At 40.9% G+C, this 18,798-nt stretch overlaps 1 protein-coding gene across 1 annotated transcript in view; it reads right to left on the bottom strand.

Annotated features, from left to right (window-relative positions):
* Positions 1–18,726, bottom strand: part of LOC307038894 (uncharacterized protein) — a 28,525-nt gene extending 9,799 nt beyond the window's left edge. The window contains exons 1-10 of the mRNA XM_079680568.1: positions 18,538–18,726; positions 18,062–18,118; positions 15,506–15,682; positions 15,290–15,410; positions 8,570–8,781; positions 8,192–8,275; positions 7,595–7,751; positions 6,539–6,610; positions 634–749; positions 54–131 (exon numbers count right to left, since the gene is read on the bottom strand). Of these exons, the coding sequence (XP_079536694.1) occupies positions 54–131; positions 634–749; positions 6,539–6,610; positions 7,595–7,751; positions 8,192–8,275; positions 8,570–8,781; positions 15,290–15,410; positions 15,506–15,682; positions 18,062–18,118; positions 18,538–18,552 (1,089 nt within the window). The 5' untranslated portion in view covers positions 18,553–18,726. The remainder of the gene's footprint in view (positions 1–53; positions 132–633; positions 750–6,538; positions 6,611–7,594; positions 7,752–8,191; positions 8,276–8,569; positions 8,782–15,289; positions 15,411–15,505; positions 15,683–18,061; positions 18,119–18,537) is intronic.
* Between the last annotated feature and the right edge of the window lie 72 nt (positions 18,727–18,798).

Raw genomic sequence — 18,798 nt, 5'->3', positions numbered from 1 at the left:
TGACTGTTTCGGTGTCAGATATAAAGGACGGGGTTCTGTACAGTGAGACTTACTTTAGCTAAGTCATCACTCTGGTTGACTTTCCCCTGCTGCTGCTGCTGCTCCTCCTCCTCGCTCTGCAGAGAAACCACCTGAGACACACACATATACAGGCTGCTTTTAAGACCTATTTATTTACTGATTATTTTTTGTAAAGCTTTGCAGTTCATTTATTTATTACATCAATGCACTGTTGAGGAACCTGCGATCTTTTTTTTTTCATACATTACATACACCATAGTATGTATATATAAACCTTTGAACCTTGAATCTTGAATAAATGTGTCATATCTTTATCTATACCAGTGGCCTTTTTACTGTGGAAAGGGCAACAGCATGCACTTTGTTCAGGCTAAATTGTAAACAGATTTGACAAAATACAGATCTCACACACTCTTTCTAGAAGTACAATTCATCCCAAATTTTAATATGGCCCACAAAAAGACTTACCTTAGCCGTCAATTAGAGTAAAGTGAACAAAACTTAATTACAGTGTCTACAGTGTATATGCTGCCAAAACTCGAAAATAACAATTCTTGACCAAGGGTTACCTCCTTTTAATGTTTCTAGAAATAAACCGTAATCCAATCTTACCGTCTGCTGTAAAGACTTTTTCTCAGCATCCAGAGTGCGTACCCGAGTCCTCAATGCTCTGATCTCAAGGTCCAGACGATCATTCAGCTCTTTGGCCTTTCGCAGTTCCACCATTTCTTTAAATTAAGTCATGAATCCGAATCAGAATAAAAATAACTGTATTAGTCCCAAAGAGGGGATTTTACATTGTTACAGCAGAAAAGAGCCAAAGAAAATAAGATAAGATTCCATGAAAAAAAACACAATTGGATATTTTTCTCCAAGTCATTTTGCAGGCACTTAAACCTCATGGCTGGTTTCAACAGCACCGACAAACAACTTATTTGGCTTTAGCTATGGGAACTTGTTGAAAAGGATCATGTGATCCCACTGTGGTAACACCGATGTTTGATGTTGGATGAGAATAACAAAGTGTTAGTAGGTGCATGAGCACAAATGAAAGTGAGAGCTGTTGTCCTGTCAGCACATGCACGCCTGGGAAAGAGGACTCTGTCTTAGTTTGAGAGCATGTGTCACTGCTAATGTGTGATATACAATTCTTTTCTTTTCTTTTTTTTTCTCTGTAAGTTTGCAGAATTGCTCGGCAGGAGTCTTTCTCTCTGTGCCAGATAAAGCTCTATCTCTCCATCTCTTCTTCCTCTCTGTAGGATGTTTGTTTTCTAAGTACAAGGCTACAGTAGAAACCTACATCATTTTACAGCTTAAAGAGCATCTTGCAGGTTTGTTTTTTTCCTACATTTATGCTTAAACTTGCTTGAAAATTACAATTAAAAAAGTGAATGTAGGATTTGATATGTTTTACGAGACATAAGGGCAGGAATTCAGAGGGAAAGGAGCAATTTTGAGCACTGCTCTTAAAAACGGCTTTTTTTTTAAAGGTCATACGTCAAACGCGTCATATTACATAACAAAGGGGAAACGGCTCTCTGACCGCGGGTAGTTAGTAGTTGCGTAGAGTTGAGCGGTTGTGTTTTAGTGAGCTGGTATTTTTCGGTAGTTTTACATTGTATTTCACCATTTGTAATCATGGTGCAGTATTGTGTTTGTGCAGGTTGCACAAATACCAGCCTGTCAGGACATCGAGTCCACAGTAAAAAGGACCGGAGCTAGCGTTCGTTCCTGGGTGCGTTGTGCATCCACCTCCCTGCAGCACATACTCTCCACAGCTTTATCAGGAAACCGTATTACTTCTCTCTCCCCCCCCCTTCGCTGCTCTCTCTTTCTCCCCTCCGGTACACGGCACCGTAAGACGTAGTGTGGAGTTGCATTAACGCTGTGGTGGCTGTACTGCTCCAGCCGTCTCCTTTGTGTTTGTTTGTTTCCCCCTGTCTGTGTTGTTTTTGTGTGCGTGGTGGCTGTCACTCCTGGCTCCCGGCTCAACCTCCACTCACCTGCTGCAATCAGCTGTGCACCCTCCCCGACTACACACCTGCTTTCCATCAAGCCATTTACAACGGCATATCAAAGGAGGCTCCACAACCTTTCTCCACCAGATCGTCAAGTATCAGCCGTATCTCGCGTCTCTCCTCCGGTACACAGCACCGTAGTGTGGAGTTGCATTAGGTAACACGAGATACGGCTGATACTTGCGCATTAGTTTCTGTTATGGATTAGTATCAACAGTCCTGCCAGTAACGTTACTATATTATCAATGCTACGTTAGTTATAGCCTGATATATGATAGCTAACTTCACAATGTTGTGATGTGACGTTAGCTAACATTCTGTAGCTAACGCCGGTCACTCACCAAGATAGCTGCCCAGTTCTCCACTGGTTCTCCACACACCACCGCTCAATTTCTCTCCAATGGCCGTTATTTCTTCTAATCCTTGGCTGCTCCTGGTCTCTTGGACGCCTAGCAGGCTCATAATTATAAGGTTGTGGTCCGTCATATGCATTTGAATATTCATGTTCAACTTCTTCTGTGTCTTCTGTGTCGAAACTAGCATTGGGATCCATGTTTATTAATACGTTCCCCCATGTTATGTCACACGCGGGAGGTCACGTGCCGAGGCTTTTTTATGCGGAAGTGAAAATGTGTTACAAAAACGACGCCAGATGTCCCTGTAGTGTATATTTCTGTATTTATTTTTGAAAATCTAGTGTATTCATCATTTTCCTACACATTTATTCACAGGTGTCTTTAACCTGGAAGTTGCTCTTTAAAGGTAGGGTATGTGGATGAAATCTGTGCAGCAACGGGTATCTCAGACCATTTACCGGTATTGTTTACAACTTTGATCCCTTCCGCAAGAGTCGAATCACGTGCCCCTGCCCGTCGTCTGCGTTCAATTAACGGAATCAATCACCTTGCTCTATGTTTTTTTAACACACATTCAAAAACGGGAATATTTTTGGGAGTTTCAACCGGGTACCGGCCACCGAAAATGGGGACTTTGCCCGGAAAACGGGGACGTTTTAGTCACCCATCCGACTATGTTTACAGCACACACGCTAACATTAATTGAGACTACAAGCTCACTTGGGGTTGAGGCTTTTTTACACGTTGCTTGACTGCCTGCCCACATATCTGATAGACATAGTAACTTGTTGGGAAAAATAATTATTTAAAGTTATTTAATAATTGTGACATTTATTTTATTTTCCGATGGATGAATGATGCTCAAAGTGAGGGGGCAAATAAGACAACTGAGGGGGCAATGCCCCCATTTGCCCCCTCGTGGCGCCGGGCCCATCATCACACGGCAGGCAGCGGCGGATCAAGCTACTAATTCGGCTTTGCGGCCCAATAATCGCTCTGACCTGGTGAGGCGGGGGCATCTCTAGCAATGAGCGAGTAGCCCACACACCCGCTGCCATGATCATCACCCAGGGAGTGTACAGCCCTGGGCGTGGACTTCCATGAACGCCGGACCCGGAAGTGCCCGACAACTGCAACGGAGCCATCCGCCCATGCATCCGCCCCGCTGGAATGGCGAACGTGAAATGGCACCGCCTCGGTCATATCCTGGTCCCCCAAACACTCGAAGCAGAGGTGGTGGGAATCGGCGCCCGCTATTTAAGCCAGGGCACGAAGGACAGGCCCGGGTCTCTAGAGGTGGCGACTCCCTGGAGGTATGATAACTCTTTCTTCTTCTTCTTCTTTCAAACATCTTATCTTTGCTTCAGTTGTTGCCCGCTCGCTGAAGAGAAAGGGATGACGGTCAGGAGACGAGGCCTCCTTTTATACGGTGAGATGCGCGTGCATTCAGGTAGCCCCGCCCCAAGGCCGGCTACGTCTATAGAGCTCCTGCGGTCACGTGACTTTTGGTTATCAGCCACCATTTTGGCAGTAAACATGACGACCGGCGCCAGCGTTTTCCTACCGTGCGAGTATACATCTCATTTTAATTCAAGTGAAATTCGGCTTTATAGTACAAAATTAGAAAGATTAAATATAAGCGACCCATATAATGCACCCGGTGTGCTTTTCAAGAGCATAACCTCCTGCTCTGAAGACGATGTACCCGACTTGCGCTACGCGGACATCCACAGCTATCTTGTAAGCTTTCCATCAGTGTACTCAGGAGACTCCCTCAGAGCTTACAAAAGCTTGGAGGCTTACAAATGGTGTCAGTCCGGCTTCGTAAACAACATTCAACTGTGGAGTCTTACATCCAAAAACTTCGGCATCATCACTGCAAGGGTAAGTATTAAATTATTCCAGTTTGATAGGCAGTGTCACGTTAGCATTGTTTGTTTATTAGCTTGTCTAGCTACGGCAGTGTCACGTTAGCATGTTTGTTTATTAGCTTGGATAGCTACTGCAGTGCGTCTGAAACTAGTTTGTATTTTTGCTTTTTGAAAACTTTTTGTAGCATTGTACTGTATTCCTTCACCCACCTGATATGAAGTGATCACTGCATAAGCGAAAGCAAACGGCCGGGGGGTCCCATCTTTCAGTCTTGTTCAGACGGCTCCTGGCTCTTTTAATCGCTGCGATCCACTTTTCCCTCCTCTCCGCGTCTTTTGGAATGCGATAATAAGATACACCTTTCTTCTTCCCACGCCTATTTGTGCAACCTGGTGCACAGCAGTTATCCACCATCCTCGACAGTCTACCAGTGCCTGCCAATGAATTTACTGACGCGATTACTGCCAAAATGGCTGCCCCCTTCGTTTCTCGTCACGTGACCAGCATATGTGACATCATCCGCAGGAGCTCTATAGAAATCTCAATAGGTGAATGCTTGCATAGAGGGTAGTACCCATAGAGTCCAGTAGAGGGCAGAGCCTGTGAGAGATATAACCATTACAGCAGTGTCTCCAAAACAGAGTCCTGCACGGGTCTGATTTTCAAGACCCGCTCCCGCCCCGCACCCGCGACGTGCAATACCGAACCCGCCCCGCTACCCGCACATATTGCCAATTAGTTCCGCAACCCGACCCGACCCGCCGGCACAAGACCCGCAACCCGACCCGAACTCGCATATAAGCAGTGAAAACGTGCAATTATTAACACACACGCAGTTGCATATTTGGCTCAAAAAGCCTGGGATGTTGGTTATTTTCTGCATCTAGGATGACACCAAAAGCCTCCCAGACGTTTGATTTCGCTCTTGAGGAAGAGTTATTGAAAATGCTGTATTCTCAGAGAGCTTCACCTCAGCCATTCAGAATGTGGCGCGCTAAGCAGCAGATAGATGCGCTGCAGAGGTTATGAATATGCTCGGTCCCGCGGCGGAGAGGTCTGAGGATTTAAACATTAAACTAAATTATTATTATTTAAATATATTTATTATGCAACACCCGCAACCTGACACGCATCATCTTTGTTTTACCCAGAACCGAACCCGGAAAAAAGCGTTTGAAAAAATACCACCCGCAAATCACCTTTTTTGCGGGTCACCCGTCGGGTACCCGCGGATACCCGACCCGATGCAGGACTCTGCTCCAAAATAACATGGCTGCATCTCTATGGTCTATGTGCTCTGCTCACACTTGTGTTTATGTTTGCTATGTGGGTGTGGACATGCTTGCATGTATGAGTGTGTATCTGTGAGAGAGTGTATGTGTCTGAGAGTGTGTACTCAGTTGGCCCGGGGTCTCTGAGTGTGGGCCTGAACCAGCCATCTCCAGTTTTATTTGCACAGGAAATGCCTCATGAAGCTGTTACCTAAGCACGCATACAAAAGTACTAAAGATAAAAAAGAAATTATAATAAAAAAGGTACACATTTTACAAAATACACATCCTGTAACAGTTCTGAGGATTTAGCAGCCAGGTATAAATTGCATATATTGCACATATTGATCAGAGTATTTCACAACAAGAGTTGCTATAGTCTGTGTTGGTGTGTGTAGGGGCCGTGGTGGTTATATAGTATGACAGCTGCAGGAAGGAAGGAAGGAAGGACCTGTGGTATCTCGCCGTTAGACAGCGGGGGTGCAGCAGCCAGTCACTGAAGGAGCTGCACAGTGCGGACAGGGTGTCACACATTGCCAATGCACACATTGGATTAAAAAAAGAATACTTGTTAATTTCCTCTGTTAAAGGCTGGTTGATTGTGAGTATTCTAACATGTTGCACACTTTATAAACTTTTATACATGTTTTGGTTTTTTTAGGCTCTTTTTAAAAAAAAATGATTTAACAAAATGTTTGTTTGTTTGTGTGGGTTTCCCCCACAACCTAAATATCTTTGCCCAGATGCATACAACTTTAGTTTAGTCAAATAGAAACTATAAAGGGTGCTTTCCTCTTATTCAGTTCATGCTAGACTAATCTCCATCCTGTGTGAGCTTTATACAAAAAGAATAACTCTGAGCTGTGTGGGGACTTTAGAACAGGCCCTGTCTCTCTTTTACACCCAACATGAGCTTAATCACATGTAAATGACCTGGAACCACATTCAAATATATGTATATATTACACATTATAATAAAATAAAAAATAACAATTCTCACCATATTTCTTCAGTTTCTGTACTTCCTGTCTGATTTGCTCTACCTCCTGCTGGGCTGCCTGCAGCTCAGGCTCTAAAAAGCACAGACGATAGGATAAACACAAATCTCCTGACTGTAGAAGTTGGTAGTAACTCTTTTTCAGTTCAGTCTATGCAGATATTGTATGATGGTAAAATCACATGTTATATGCAATATTTAGAGGAGTAACATGAACAATTGTTCTCTACTTGATTTGATTTTTTATTTGATTTGATTCATTTAGAATGTGCAATAATACAAATAAATAATAATAATAATGAAATGAAACATGAGAATTATTATACTATACAAACTTAAGCAGTGTCAAATTGATAAACAAAAATATTACTGACTTACAAAGTATATAAACAAATGAACTACCTATTTACACATCCGAAAAGGGGTGAGAAGAAGTTTACACTGATTTAATCCCACCCCTTCTCCTAAAAAACTAAATTACTAACATATATATATATTTATTTTTCTTAAAAAAATACATTTGTTATCGAAAAACAAACAAAGCAAAAACAACAAATAAACAAACAAATGAATAAACAAACAAGTTGATGAAAGAGGTAAATGGTAATCAAGAAAATATAAAATAATAAACCAAATAAATATTTCAGCTTTCAACCTTGTTTTAATGATAAATAAAAAATGTAGGAACTGTTACTGTGTTACCATAAAAAGATATCTCTTTAAAAATCACATAGTCTGCTTGCAAGTGGCTGATTAATCTCAAGTCAAGTCAACTTTATTGTCAATCTTCCAGTTTGTGTGTACAGACAGAGAGATTGAAATGTCGTTTCCCACAATCCTGAATATAAAAACAAATGTATATAAAATATAAAAATATATGTGCAAATATGTATATATACACAGTCTAAGACACATTTTTACATGTGCACACATTATGACCTACATAAAAACACAACAATCAATATATACAAAATAATAGTCACTTCAATACTTTGAGAAATGTACATTAGTGCAAGATTGTCCATAGAATGTGTAAAATAAAATATATCAGTCACTCACCATAAGCTCTTTGGGTCAAATGAGCAGACTCCAGCTCATCAGTCAAGCGTCGGATCTCATTGTGGGCCATGGCCAGACGGCGGGACCCTTCCTCCAGGTCCCGCTCCAGGCGGGAACACTCCCTCTCCAAACTGCCTGCCAAATGTCTGGCCTCAGCCTAAAGAAAGAGTGAGGGATGGCAACTTATTTAAATGACCAAGAGTTAAGTGATTGCTGTACAATGATGAGAACCATCAAACTAAAACAAGAATGTTCATACAGGCATGCAAGAACAGACACGAGACCTTAAGAAGTGCACCGGATCAAGATGCATCAGTGGTGTGGAATCTTGCATTTCTTCTGCCATGCAAAGTGCCCTAGTTTGAGCTGGAAACAGAGCTTAACAATGCTGGAAGAAAAACAAAGGTTGCAGATCAAATTGATGCAGTTGAACAGAAAACATGCAAAAATACTCATAAGCTAGCATGCATCTTGGGAGAACAAAATTAAGTCAGTTTGGCTGATGTTCCCTGATTTTTCAACTGACCCGAGTGCATTTTTAGTGTTGGTTAGTACTGTATGGAAAGCAGAAACATTACTCTAGATAAACGGACCTACAGGAATAAAAGTATGTTTGCTCTGAGCAGCTTTGTGGAGTCCAAATAGTCTCTTCCATGGGCTCTGGCTGTGATGAGATGCCCCCTTGTGGAAAGACCAGAGCAGAGAAACATAGACTAAGTCCTATCCCAAAGTACACACATTTGTTGGACACTATTTTCTTCACTTAAGAAGTTTCAAACTTTCACCAGACATAGATGTGTGGTTTGTAGAACGTTTTCCATCTGCTGGTTTGAGTAAACAGGAAAACCGTGTGTGGTCAACCAAAGTATTGGTTGACCTGTGTGTCTACATCATACATATCGAACACGCTGTAAACCTTATCTGTTCATTGCTTTGTTAAGAACTGTGAGTGTACAACTGAAAATATCATCTAACCTGGTGTGCACTGGTGTTCAGTGGCTGGGTTTCGGTCCCCAGTGGGCTGGGTATGTATCCATTACCCATCAGATCTCTTGGACCCTGGCTCGTCTCCAGTAAGGAGGTTCTCTCCACCAGGAGGTAGGCCACCTGCTCACTGTGGCTGCTGTGAATCAGCTCTGTGAGACCCTGCTGGTACAGCATTTTAGCCACCTCGCTAATCTGGGAATCTATCACAACAGAGAATGGTGACAGTGTAACATTTCAAAGGTATTAAGTTATTTCGATGTCATTTTCACAAACTGCAGTTGTTGTCCCTTGTTGCTAATAATATATGAGTTTGAGTCTCACAGCCTGAGGAAAGAAGCTGCTCTGTAGTCTGCTCTCCAGTCCTTTTTTAGTATAAGTGCTTTGTAGTGCTTAGTTAGTATATAAGTGCTTTTTATTTTGTTTTGTTTTTTGTTTTCTCTTTTTCATTTTATTGCTCGAAGTGGAGTTGAAAGAGATGAGTTTTCAGTCTGCGCCGGAAGATGTGTAAGCTTTCTGCTGTCCTGATGTCAATGGACTTGCTAGTTTGCAATGTTTCTCAATCCTGTCTTACTCCTATGTTCCTCCCTTGTGCCACATGCTCACTTCCCTAGGTATTGCTATACCCAATCAGTCCACTAGTTGAGTCTTTCACCTGTCCCAGTCACCTGACTCTCATTCACTCTTGCTCACCTGTTTCTACTTTGCCTCATCAGCCCTTTATATATCTGTCCGGTTTGATCTCATTCCCCTGCAGGGTCGATCCGGAGGGAGCCAGCTGTTGACGGGCGGAAGAAGGAAGTGAAGTCGGAGACGCGTGGCAGAAAGCTCAAAAAGAATCGGAAAACTCGGATACATACATTGGGCTGTTATTTTGGCGGATTTGCATAAACTGTACATTGACTGTTTCATCATGTCAACCAGCTCAGATGGTAGCCAAAGAAACCATATGGAATGGATGATATCCAAAGCTGCGAGGAAGAAAAGATCTTTGAGAGAAAGAGATAGTTCAGTAAGAGCTCGAAGTTGGTCGGGTGAAGCAGACAAGGCTAATCAAAGCCAAAAATCCGTCAAAGTGTCAGCCAAGCAATGTTGAATAAAGAACTAGAACACAAGTGGAAAGTTGTTATAGAATTCAATCAGGATGGTGGGCATTACCACCCGATTAAACTTACCAAAGCAATTGAAAAAGAGATTGGAAAAATTAAATTTGCTAAATTCATGAACAACAAGCGGGTTTTGATACATGCCAATAACAAACAGCAGCAGGAAAAGATTCTGGGAATGAACTCACTGAATGGGGAGAAAATGAAGGCGCATGTCCCAGGAGCAATGGCAAAACTGAGGAGTAATCTCAGGAGTACCATTGGACATGTCAGTGGAAGATGTTAAAAGTGAATTAAAAGGAGGCAAAGTAGTGGAAGTCACTAGGCTTAAAAGCAAACGGGATGGCACACTAAAAGAAACATTATCAGTTCTCATTGACTTTGAGAGAACATTACCTAAGGCAGTACAAATGGGATATTTGAACTTCATTGTTAGGGAGTACATTCCCAAACCTCTCAGGTGCTACGCATGTTAACGAATGGGGCACACAGCGCAGCAGTGTAAAGGGCAGCTAAGGTGTGCGAGATGCGGAGGAAAACATGAGTATGGAAAATGTGAAAAGGATGCAAAAGTAAAATGTTGTAACTGCGGAGGAGATCACAGTGCTGCGTTTGGAGGATGTGAAGTGCAGAGAGAGGCCAGAGAGGTGCAGAGGGTTAAGATTACAAACAAAGTTTCATACGCAGAAGCAATAAAGAAAGTAAGGGGAACAATAACAATCAATAAGACCCCTAGTGGAATGGAGCAGAGCATTACAATACAAAATGGCAGGAACACACCAAAAAGTAATCTTCAAATCCAACCCCACAGCGCCACCAAGAGTAAAGAGGATGATGATGTTCTAGGATTGAAAAAGGTGAATTTTGTGGTATTCATATGCCATACTGTAAATGTTGCATTACAGTTAAAAAAGAAAAGTGATAGAATCAAAGCCATTGTGGAGGCAGCTGAACAATTCCTAGACATGAAAGATATTAAAGCAGATCAGATACATGCAATGTTAGCTATAAATGGAGCTGGGGAAAAAATGAAAATCAGGATGAGGGTTAGATCCTTAATCATGGTTCTGCACATGCTACAGTGGAACGCAAGAAGCCTCATAGCTAATGGTCAAGAATTCAAGAAATATATATATGAGCTAGAGGTGGTCCCTGAGGTAATATGTGTGCAAGAAACCTGGTTACGACCTCAATTAGACTTTGTCCTTCCAGGATTTAGCTGTATAAGGCATGATGGAGCTAATAGTCAAAATGGTGGAGGGTGTGCCACGTTTCTCAAAGATGGTGTGGCATATAGGGAGGTGCAATCTCCTGATGATATAGAGTGTATTATAGTGGAAATCTGCAACCCTCGGAAACAAGATAACATTAGGATAATCAATTTATACAACCCATGTAAAAATCTAACCACTGATATATTTAAAGAAATAGCAGGCAATAAACATAGGAAGGAAGTTTGGTGTGGTGATTTCAATGCACACAACAGTCTATGGGGCAGCAACCATATAGACAGATAATTCATACATGCAAATGGTTTGTTTTGAATAATTCCACTGTAGGAAGTTACCATTATCCAGTGCTTACTAAAATGAATACTAATGTATGTATGCAGGAAGGAGGTGTAATAACCAGGTGGTGCTTTGCTAAAGCTGATTGGGGGAAATTTAGGATATGGTGTGAGGAGTCGGTACACCTGCTAACATCAGAGGGAAGCATAGAGGTCATTACAAGCCAAATAACGCAACCTATACTAAATACAGCAGAGAACAGTATACCCAAAACAACAATCAAGGGTAGGAAGAAAGTAGTGCCATGGTGGAATGAGGAATGCAGCAGGGCTATTGAAGAGCGAAATAATGCATTTAGAGAATTCAAGAAAAACATGACACAAAATAATGTTATAGAGTTTCAAATGAAAAGGGCAGCTGCTCGAAGGACAACAAAATATACAAAAAAGAGAACATGGAGAGAATTTTGTTCTATCATTGGCAGAGGAGGTAAATTAGGTGATGTCTGGTCCATGTTTAAGCGGATGAGTGGGAAAAGGAAATCCATTAAAATTCCAGCTTTGGTTGATGGGGAGAGGCTGGCAGTGACAGATAAAGAGAAGGCAGATATGTTAGGAAGGACACTTGCAGCATTACATAGTGGGGAGCATTTCAGTGATATTCATAGGCAGCAAAAATAGCAGTTACTAGCAGAGAATGCAAACGTGAAGGAGAAGAGACAGGATAATAGGTCAGCTCTGGATGTGGAATTTACAATGTCAGAACTCAAAATAGCCTTAAAAGGTACATGATATACAGCCCCAGGACAAGACCAGCTATGTTATGCTATGTTTATATAGTTACCTATGGAAACTATGAAAGAGTCTTTTCAATAAAATCTGGAGAGAAGGAGATATGCCAAGTGTGTGGAAAACAGCAATCGTGCTACCATTCAATAAGCCAGGGAAAGATACAGCTAACCCTAGTAGCTACAGACCAATAGCTCTTACAGTACATCACACCTATGTAAATGGATGGAAAATATCATTGTCCGTAGGCTCTCACATGTACTGGAACAGAAAGGGCTGCTGAGTAGTTTTCAGAGCGGATTTCGTAAAGGGCGGTCCACAATAGATGCTTTCGTAAGAGTGAGTAACGATGTGGAAAAAACATTGAAAATGAAAGAGATAATGGCAATAGTGTACTTTGACATTGAAAAGGCGTATGAGTCTATGTGGAGGGATGGGTTACTGATCAAATTGAGTAAAATGGGTATTGGAGGGAGAATGTATAATTGGGTAAGGGCCTTTTTAACAGACAGGACATTTAGAGTAAAGGTTGGAGCAGATATTTCCAATTATTTTGAAAAAGAAAATGGTATTCCCCAAGGGAGTGCAGTCAGTCCAATATTATTTAACATCATGATTAATGATATATTTACATGCTTAGACACATGCATACAATCGGCTCTGTACGCAGATGATGGGGCTATTTGGATGAGGGGAAGAAATGCCCCATACGTAATGGAGAATATAGCTAGAGCGATTAAAAAAAGTGCAGAGGTGGTCATATAACTGGGGATTCAAAATGTCAGAAAGCAAGTCATGCTACATGGTATTTACAAACAAACGCAAGATTGATGGCCAACAGCTAACACTATATGATCGTCCAATGACAAAGGTGAATGAGTTCAAATACCTAGGACTGTGGTTTGATAGCAAATACACATGGAAAATGCATATTAATCAATTGGAAACAAAATGCAAAAAAGTATTAAATGTATTGCGAGCTGTAGCTGGACGCAACTGGGGCGCAGATAAACAAGCATTAATAGACATTTACAGATCAATTATGAGGTCCACAATAGACTATGGTTGTATAGTGTATGGAGCAGCAGCAAAAACATCGCTTTTAAAAAATGTATAGAATACAATATAAAGCATTGCGGCTGTGTATTGGAGCGATAAAGTCATCCCCTATCAATGCAGTTCTGATAGAAGCAGGAGAGACACCGCTGGAGATCAGAAGAGAGAAACTTGCTCTGTCATACTGGGTCAGACTGCAAGGAAGTGGAGAAGAAAATATTTCAAACAGAATATTACAGGATTGCTGGGAATATGCAAAATGCCAGGGACGTGGGTTTGGCTGGACAAGTAAGGAAAGAACGAGGGCATATGGAGTGGAGAATATCACGTTTGCCAAAGCAACCCCATTTAGCAGTGTTCCCCCATGGCTGTTCCCAGAAGCTAAAATAGATATGAGTATTGTAGAAAGGAAAAAAGAGTGGCAAATAAATGAAGTGGGAATTAAAACTATGTATCTGAACGAAAAGTACTACAATTACCTACAAATGTATACAGATGGTTCTAAGAACAAGGAAGAGTGTGTTGGAGTTGGCATATACATCCCAGACTTTAAAATATCTATTTTAAAAAGAGCGTCTGATCAATTATCAGTGTATACAGCAGAAATGCTTGCTGTAATAATAGGATTGCAGTGGGTTGAAGAGGTCAGACCAGATAGGGTGGTTATATGTACAGATTCATTGTCAATATTAAAAAGCATACAATCAACAACAACTACCAGAGAAGACATTCTCATAGAACTGAATCATAGCCTGTTAAGACTGCACAGAGGCGGTATACTGTAGATCTGCAGTTCTGCTGGGTGCCTGCACATGAGGGGATGAAAGGGAACGAGTGTGCTGATAAATTAGCAAAAAGTGCATTACAAAAGCAAATAACATTAGTTCAACTTGGTAAAGGAGAAGGAAAAGCAGTCATTAAGAAGAAAGGGATGGAGATCTGGCAGAAAAGGTGGGAGAAAGACCAGAAAGGTAAAGACTATCACAAAGTACAAAATACAATTACAATTAATATTCATAAAGAAAGAAACAGAAGGGAGGAAATCATGATGGCTAGACTCAGAATAAATCACACGGCTTTGAATAGTACGCTATATATCATGGGGAAAAGTGACAGTAATAAGTGTGGGAACTGTGCAGTAAAAGAAGATGTAGAACATATATTGTTACATTGTGACATATATAAAGCGGAAAAAGAACAATTAAAGGCTAAAGTTTTAGAGGCAGAAAGGGAATGGAGTGTGGTTGGTGTTTTGGGAACAAAAGGAGAGGGAGTAAGAGCTACCAGAAAGGCACTGTTTAAATTCTTGAGTGAAACTGGGGTAGGAAAAAGAATTTAACATTCGGTCAGGAAAGAACATAGATTTGTATTTTTGTTTTATTTATTTCATGGTTTTATTGATTTATTTTAATTTAATTTTGATTAGAGCATAGGTTAAAGAGTTGGAATGATGTGATGATTCATACTCATGTAAAGTAGGTGGCGGTATGCACCTTTTAAGTTTTTTGCAATCCGCCAAAAGCAAGAGATGAAGAAGAAGAATTCCCCTGCAGATTGTTCATTTTGAGTCATGCTGTTGCCTTCCAGACCCTGAACCCTGCAAGTATTCTGTTACCTGGAAACTGACTCTGAATATGTACCCTTCTGCCTGCACTATTTATCCCCTGCCCAATTTCTGTTACCTTTGGGCTCTCTTTTTCTTTTGAGTGGACATTATACTCATGTCAGTACATAGGCCTACTTTCACTTTATCAAAAAATCCCAGATACCTTCCTCTCTATCTGAATTTGGGTCCTTTTTCTTGTTGCCTCATCACCTCCCACCATGTTAGCCTGTCACGACAAATATATATTTTTAAGTACACATTTTCCCAGAAATATTAGCTTTTTATGGGACCACCTTGGACTGTCTCCCAAACAGTCAAACAACAAAGACAACAAAACTGATGACACAGTCCAGAACCTGAAGATTGACATCTCAACAATTGCAAAACAAGATAGGTAAGTTAACATGGCTTCTGTTACTGAAAAAACGTGTAAATTATATTGTAAAGACATAAGTAGAAAGCCTTCACATTTTTTATACCTGCACTGCAGTATAATTTAAGAATTTGAACGATTAGCCTCTTGGAAAATACCATACAACAAATTAGAAATACTATGTCATAGTGCAGATTTAAGGTTTGGAAGTTTGAATGTGGTCACTTACACTTTTATAATTTGAATATGTTTATTTATGGTAAAACTGTCAAACCTTGAAGGGATACTAGGCGTTGCATCTGGTCCTTGAGGAGATCGTTTTCATCTTGTATCTCAAGCGCCAAAACATCTTTGTGATCTGTTAAGAATCGGATCTGCTCCAAGGACTTGCGTACCTTACAAATGGACCGAAGCAGACGCAGAAATTCACTAAATCTTGCTCTTATTGGCAGTTTCTGATGTCACTAGGAAAGCAGCAGTGATTACATACCTCTGCCATCTCTGCTAAGTGCTGTGAGCGCTGCGTGTCCAGGTCCCATGTCACACTGTTCAGATGGCTTCTGGTGCGCTGGAGGGCACTCCACAGCAAACACAGCTGAGCCTCCTTTGAGGAGACAGGAGCGAGTCCCTCCTCCTGTAACCATGTGGCGATCTGCTCCATTTCCTCCTATAGATGGTTGACATGTAAATATGGTTACAGACAAACCACCTTGTGTCACACTAAGAAAAAGGCTAACTACTTGTAATGAACATTATGTCATTTAACTGTGTGTATAGGATCAATAACAAAATATGTTGTTTTTATTTAATCTTTAATATCTTAATATATAAAGGGCAATAATATGTTGGTTATTTACAACCTTGTGTGTGAAACTGGGAAAAACTAAATAACAAAACAAAGTCACGGTTAACCACCCGTGTGTGTTAACGTGTACCCCTTTAAAGCACAATCATTATTTTAGTGCAACGCTTTGCAGCCACACTTTGAACCTATGTTATACAGTCTATGGCATTGGTTCTCAACTGGTCAGGCCCCGCCTCTGTACCCACTTTACCCTTTGACAATAAATCGCGACCCGAATTTTGAACCACTCAAATCTATCATAAATCATACGTCTTATTGTCTTTAGCCTCTCTGGGATAATCCAGTCCAGATTTGATGAGTCTAGGTATAGTGGTTTTAGATCAGGACCTGGGGCCGTATTCACAAAGCATTTTATCTTACCGCTTGGAGTGCTCCTAACTCGCGCTAAAACATTTTACGTAGGAGTTTTTTCTTAAAAGTTATTCACAAAGCCACTGAGACCTACTCATACTAAGGATAAATCACTAAGAGTGAACTAAGAGTGACGCGCCGTTGCTATGGATTACGTCGATTCTCGTGCATGAGTTTAGAAGCGGTCAGTACGGTGATTGGTTGTTCAGAGCAGGCGGTCTCGGTGAAACTCATCGGCAAAATCCCACAAACGAGCCCACTAAATCACAGAAAAACAAGGAAATAGCCTAGGCTAGAAATGTATTCCTATCAAATAGTTATGGACAGTGCAGTTAGCAGAATACACGCATGATGACAAGTGTGTGCAGACCACGATAATGACGTTGTATATGCACGTTAAAGAGAGAGAGCAAACAATAAAAATACGTAAATTGCATTAAATCAAGGAGGCAATTAAAAGCACCCTGCAAACTATTATCCAATGAGCATATTTCCAGCACTTAAACTCTTTCAATAACAGCCCATACCCCCGTTCAAGTCCCCCTATCATGATGAATGAAAACAATCTGCGTGTTGATGGAATGTACTTTCTTTCTATTGACGAACACGTCCTCATCTTTTGATGGCGCAATTATTTTTATGTGCGTCCCGTCAATAGCACCGACCACACCGGGCATACCTGCAATTGCCATGAAGTTGTTGATTGTCCAAAGGAAACCGGATAAACTGTTGGATGATATGTGGTCTAGAGAGCACGTTGATGGTTTGGTTTATGGCACGGCTGACTGATGGTTGCGATATTCCTAAATCGTCGGCATTGCAAAGTTGCATTTTCCCTGTTGCTAAATATCGTAGTGTTGCCAAACATTTTATTTCCGGACTAATCGGGTTATTCCTGTTAGTCGGGGATGTTATTGCATCCCGCACTAATTCCACAACAAGTTTGATACCCTCACGATTTAGCCTATATCTCTTGATCAATTAACAGTCTTCCATTGTCTCCAAAACATTTCGTCTCGCAGCCATTTTCAGATTCTTTGTGAATAGGTCTTACTGAGTTAGGAGTCCTCACGAGGACTTTTAAGCTCTCCTAAACTTAGGTGCTACTTTTAGGCCTAAAATACTTTGTGAATTGCTCTTAGTGAATAAAATTAGGAGTCCTAAATGTAATACTGACACGCCCATTATGTTTAGGAGTTTCTCCTAAATTCGCCGGTTACGACCTACTTTTAGCCCTAAGATCCTTTGTGAATACGGCCCCTGGTCTAATGTGGTCTACATGTGAAAAAAGCACTGAAATCTCCCTTTTTTGTATTTTCACAAATAGAATAAAGGTTTCACAAATCTCAAACTGGGTTATAAATCATCTTTAGACTCTCTGGGATAATCCAGTCCAAATAAATCGGCTATGCAGCGATTTAAGAGGTTCAAACACGGAGGATTGTTCGCTCAGCGCTGTAAATTAAATGTCCCTTAACTTTCCCCTTAAATGCCAAATCGGATGCTCTGAATCGGAAGCCAACTTCAGCGTCGTACACTAGTATAGGTATGGCCCTACAATATATTATTCAAATATAGCATGATAGGTCTCCTTTAAATTGTGGGTAGGGTAGATAGCCCCCATTGTTCTATGACCTTTCAATCATCAAACCGTGGGTCATATTTCATTGTGTTCATTTGTATCTGAAGTTGTACTCATGGATGTATAAAGAATAGTTCTGCCGTAGTTATTCTTCCGGCAACAATCTTGATTCTGATTGACCAGAAGACTCGAAAAAACCTCAGCAAAGATGTTTTATTGGGAAGATGTTTTTTTTTTCCTTCACTCACACATCTGCGACCCACTCGAAACGGGTCCGCGTCCCACCAGTTGAGAATCACTGGTCTCTGAAATGAAAACTCACAATATAAATATTTTTGTTTAATTAACATCCTAACGTTTGCAACGATTCAAACTGTATCAGGATGAGGATAAACATGTATTGCACGACGCACAAGAGATCTACAACATTACAACTGATTTAATGGTTCAGGGATTCAAAAGCAAAATAAACAACGAACACGAAAATATTCCGTGTAAACATATAGCTTGTAGAGCTGGAACAAGCTGGAGATATGTCTATAATCAACTTTGAAGTTTAACTTAAGTTGGGATAAAGGAAGAAACTGTAAATGGGCTCACTTAATTCCATCACCAGCTTTGTAGCGAAAAATATAATCAACATTTTTGTTAACGGTCTGACGTTTTAGATGAAGTGTAGCGGTCGGGTAAACTACACGAAGCAAATGTCAAATGTATTTGGTACCTGTGGTTGATCCATTTGTCCTGCGATGAAAAACAACTATCGGTCGTAGTTTACAGTCACATTTCAGCCTTAAATGTTTTTCGTTTTCCGGAAAAATCCGACCTCGACACCAAACACATAATATCAACGGTAGGCTACGTAGCAAACAGGATCGCACCCAATAAACTGCCCACATACGTTGGGGTGTCATTAACAGATCATTCTACTCAAAACCAGCGACAAAGAGAGGAAGGCTAATGTGGGTTTAGGCTGAGGGAGTAT

The sequence above is a fragment of the Notothenia rossii genome (assembly GCF_949606895.1).
Source record: "Notothenia rossii genome assembly, chromosome: 5".
Taxonomy (NCBI): domain Eukaryota; kingdom Metazoa; phylum Chordata; class Actinopteri; order Perciformes; family Nototheniidae; genus Notothenia; species Notothenia rossii.
Note: the sequence above shows the minus strand (reverse complement) of the source record. Positions and strands in the feature narration are given on the sequence as shown.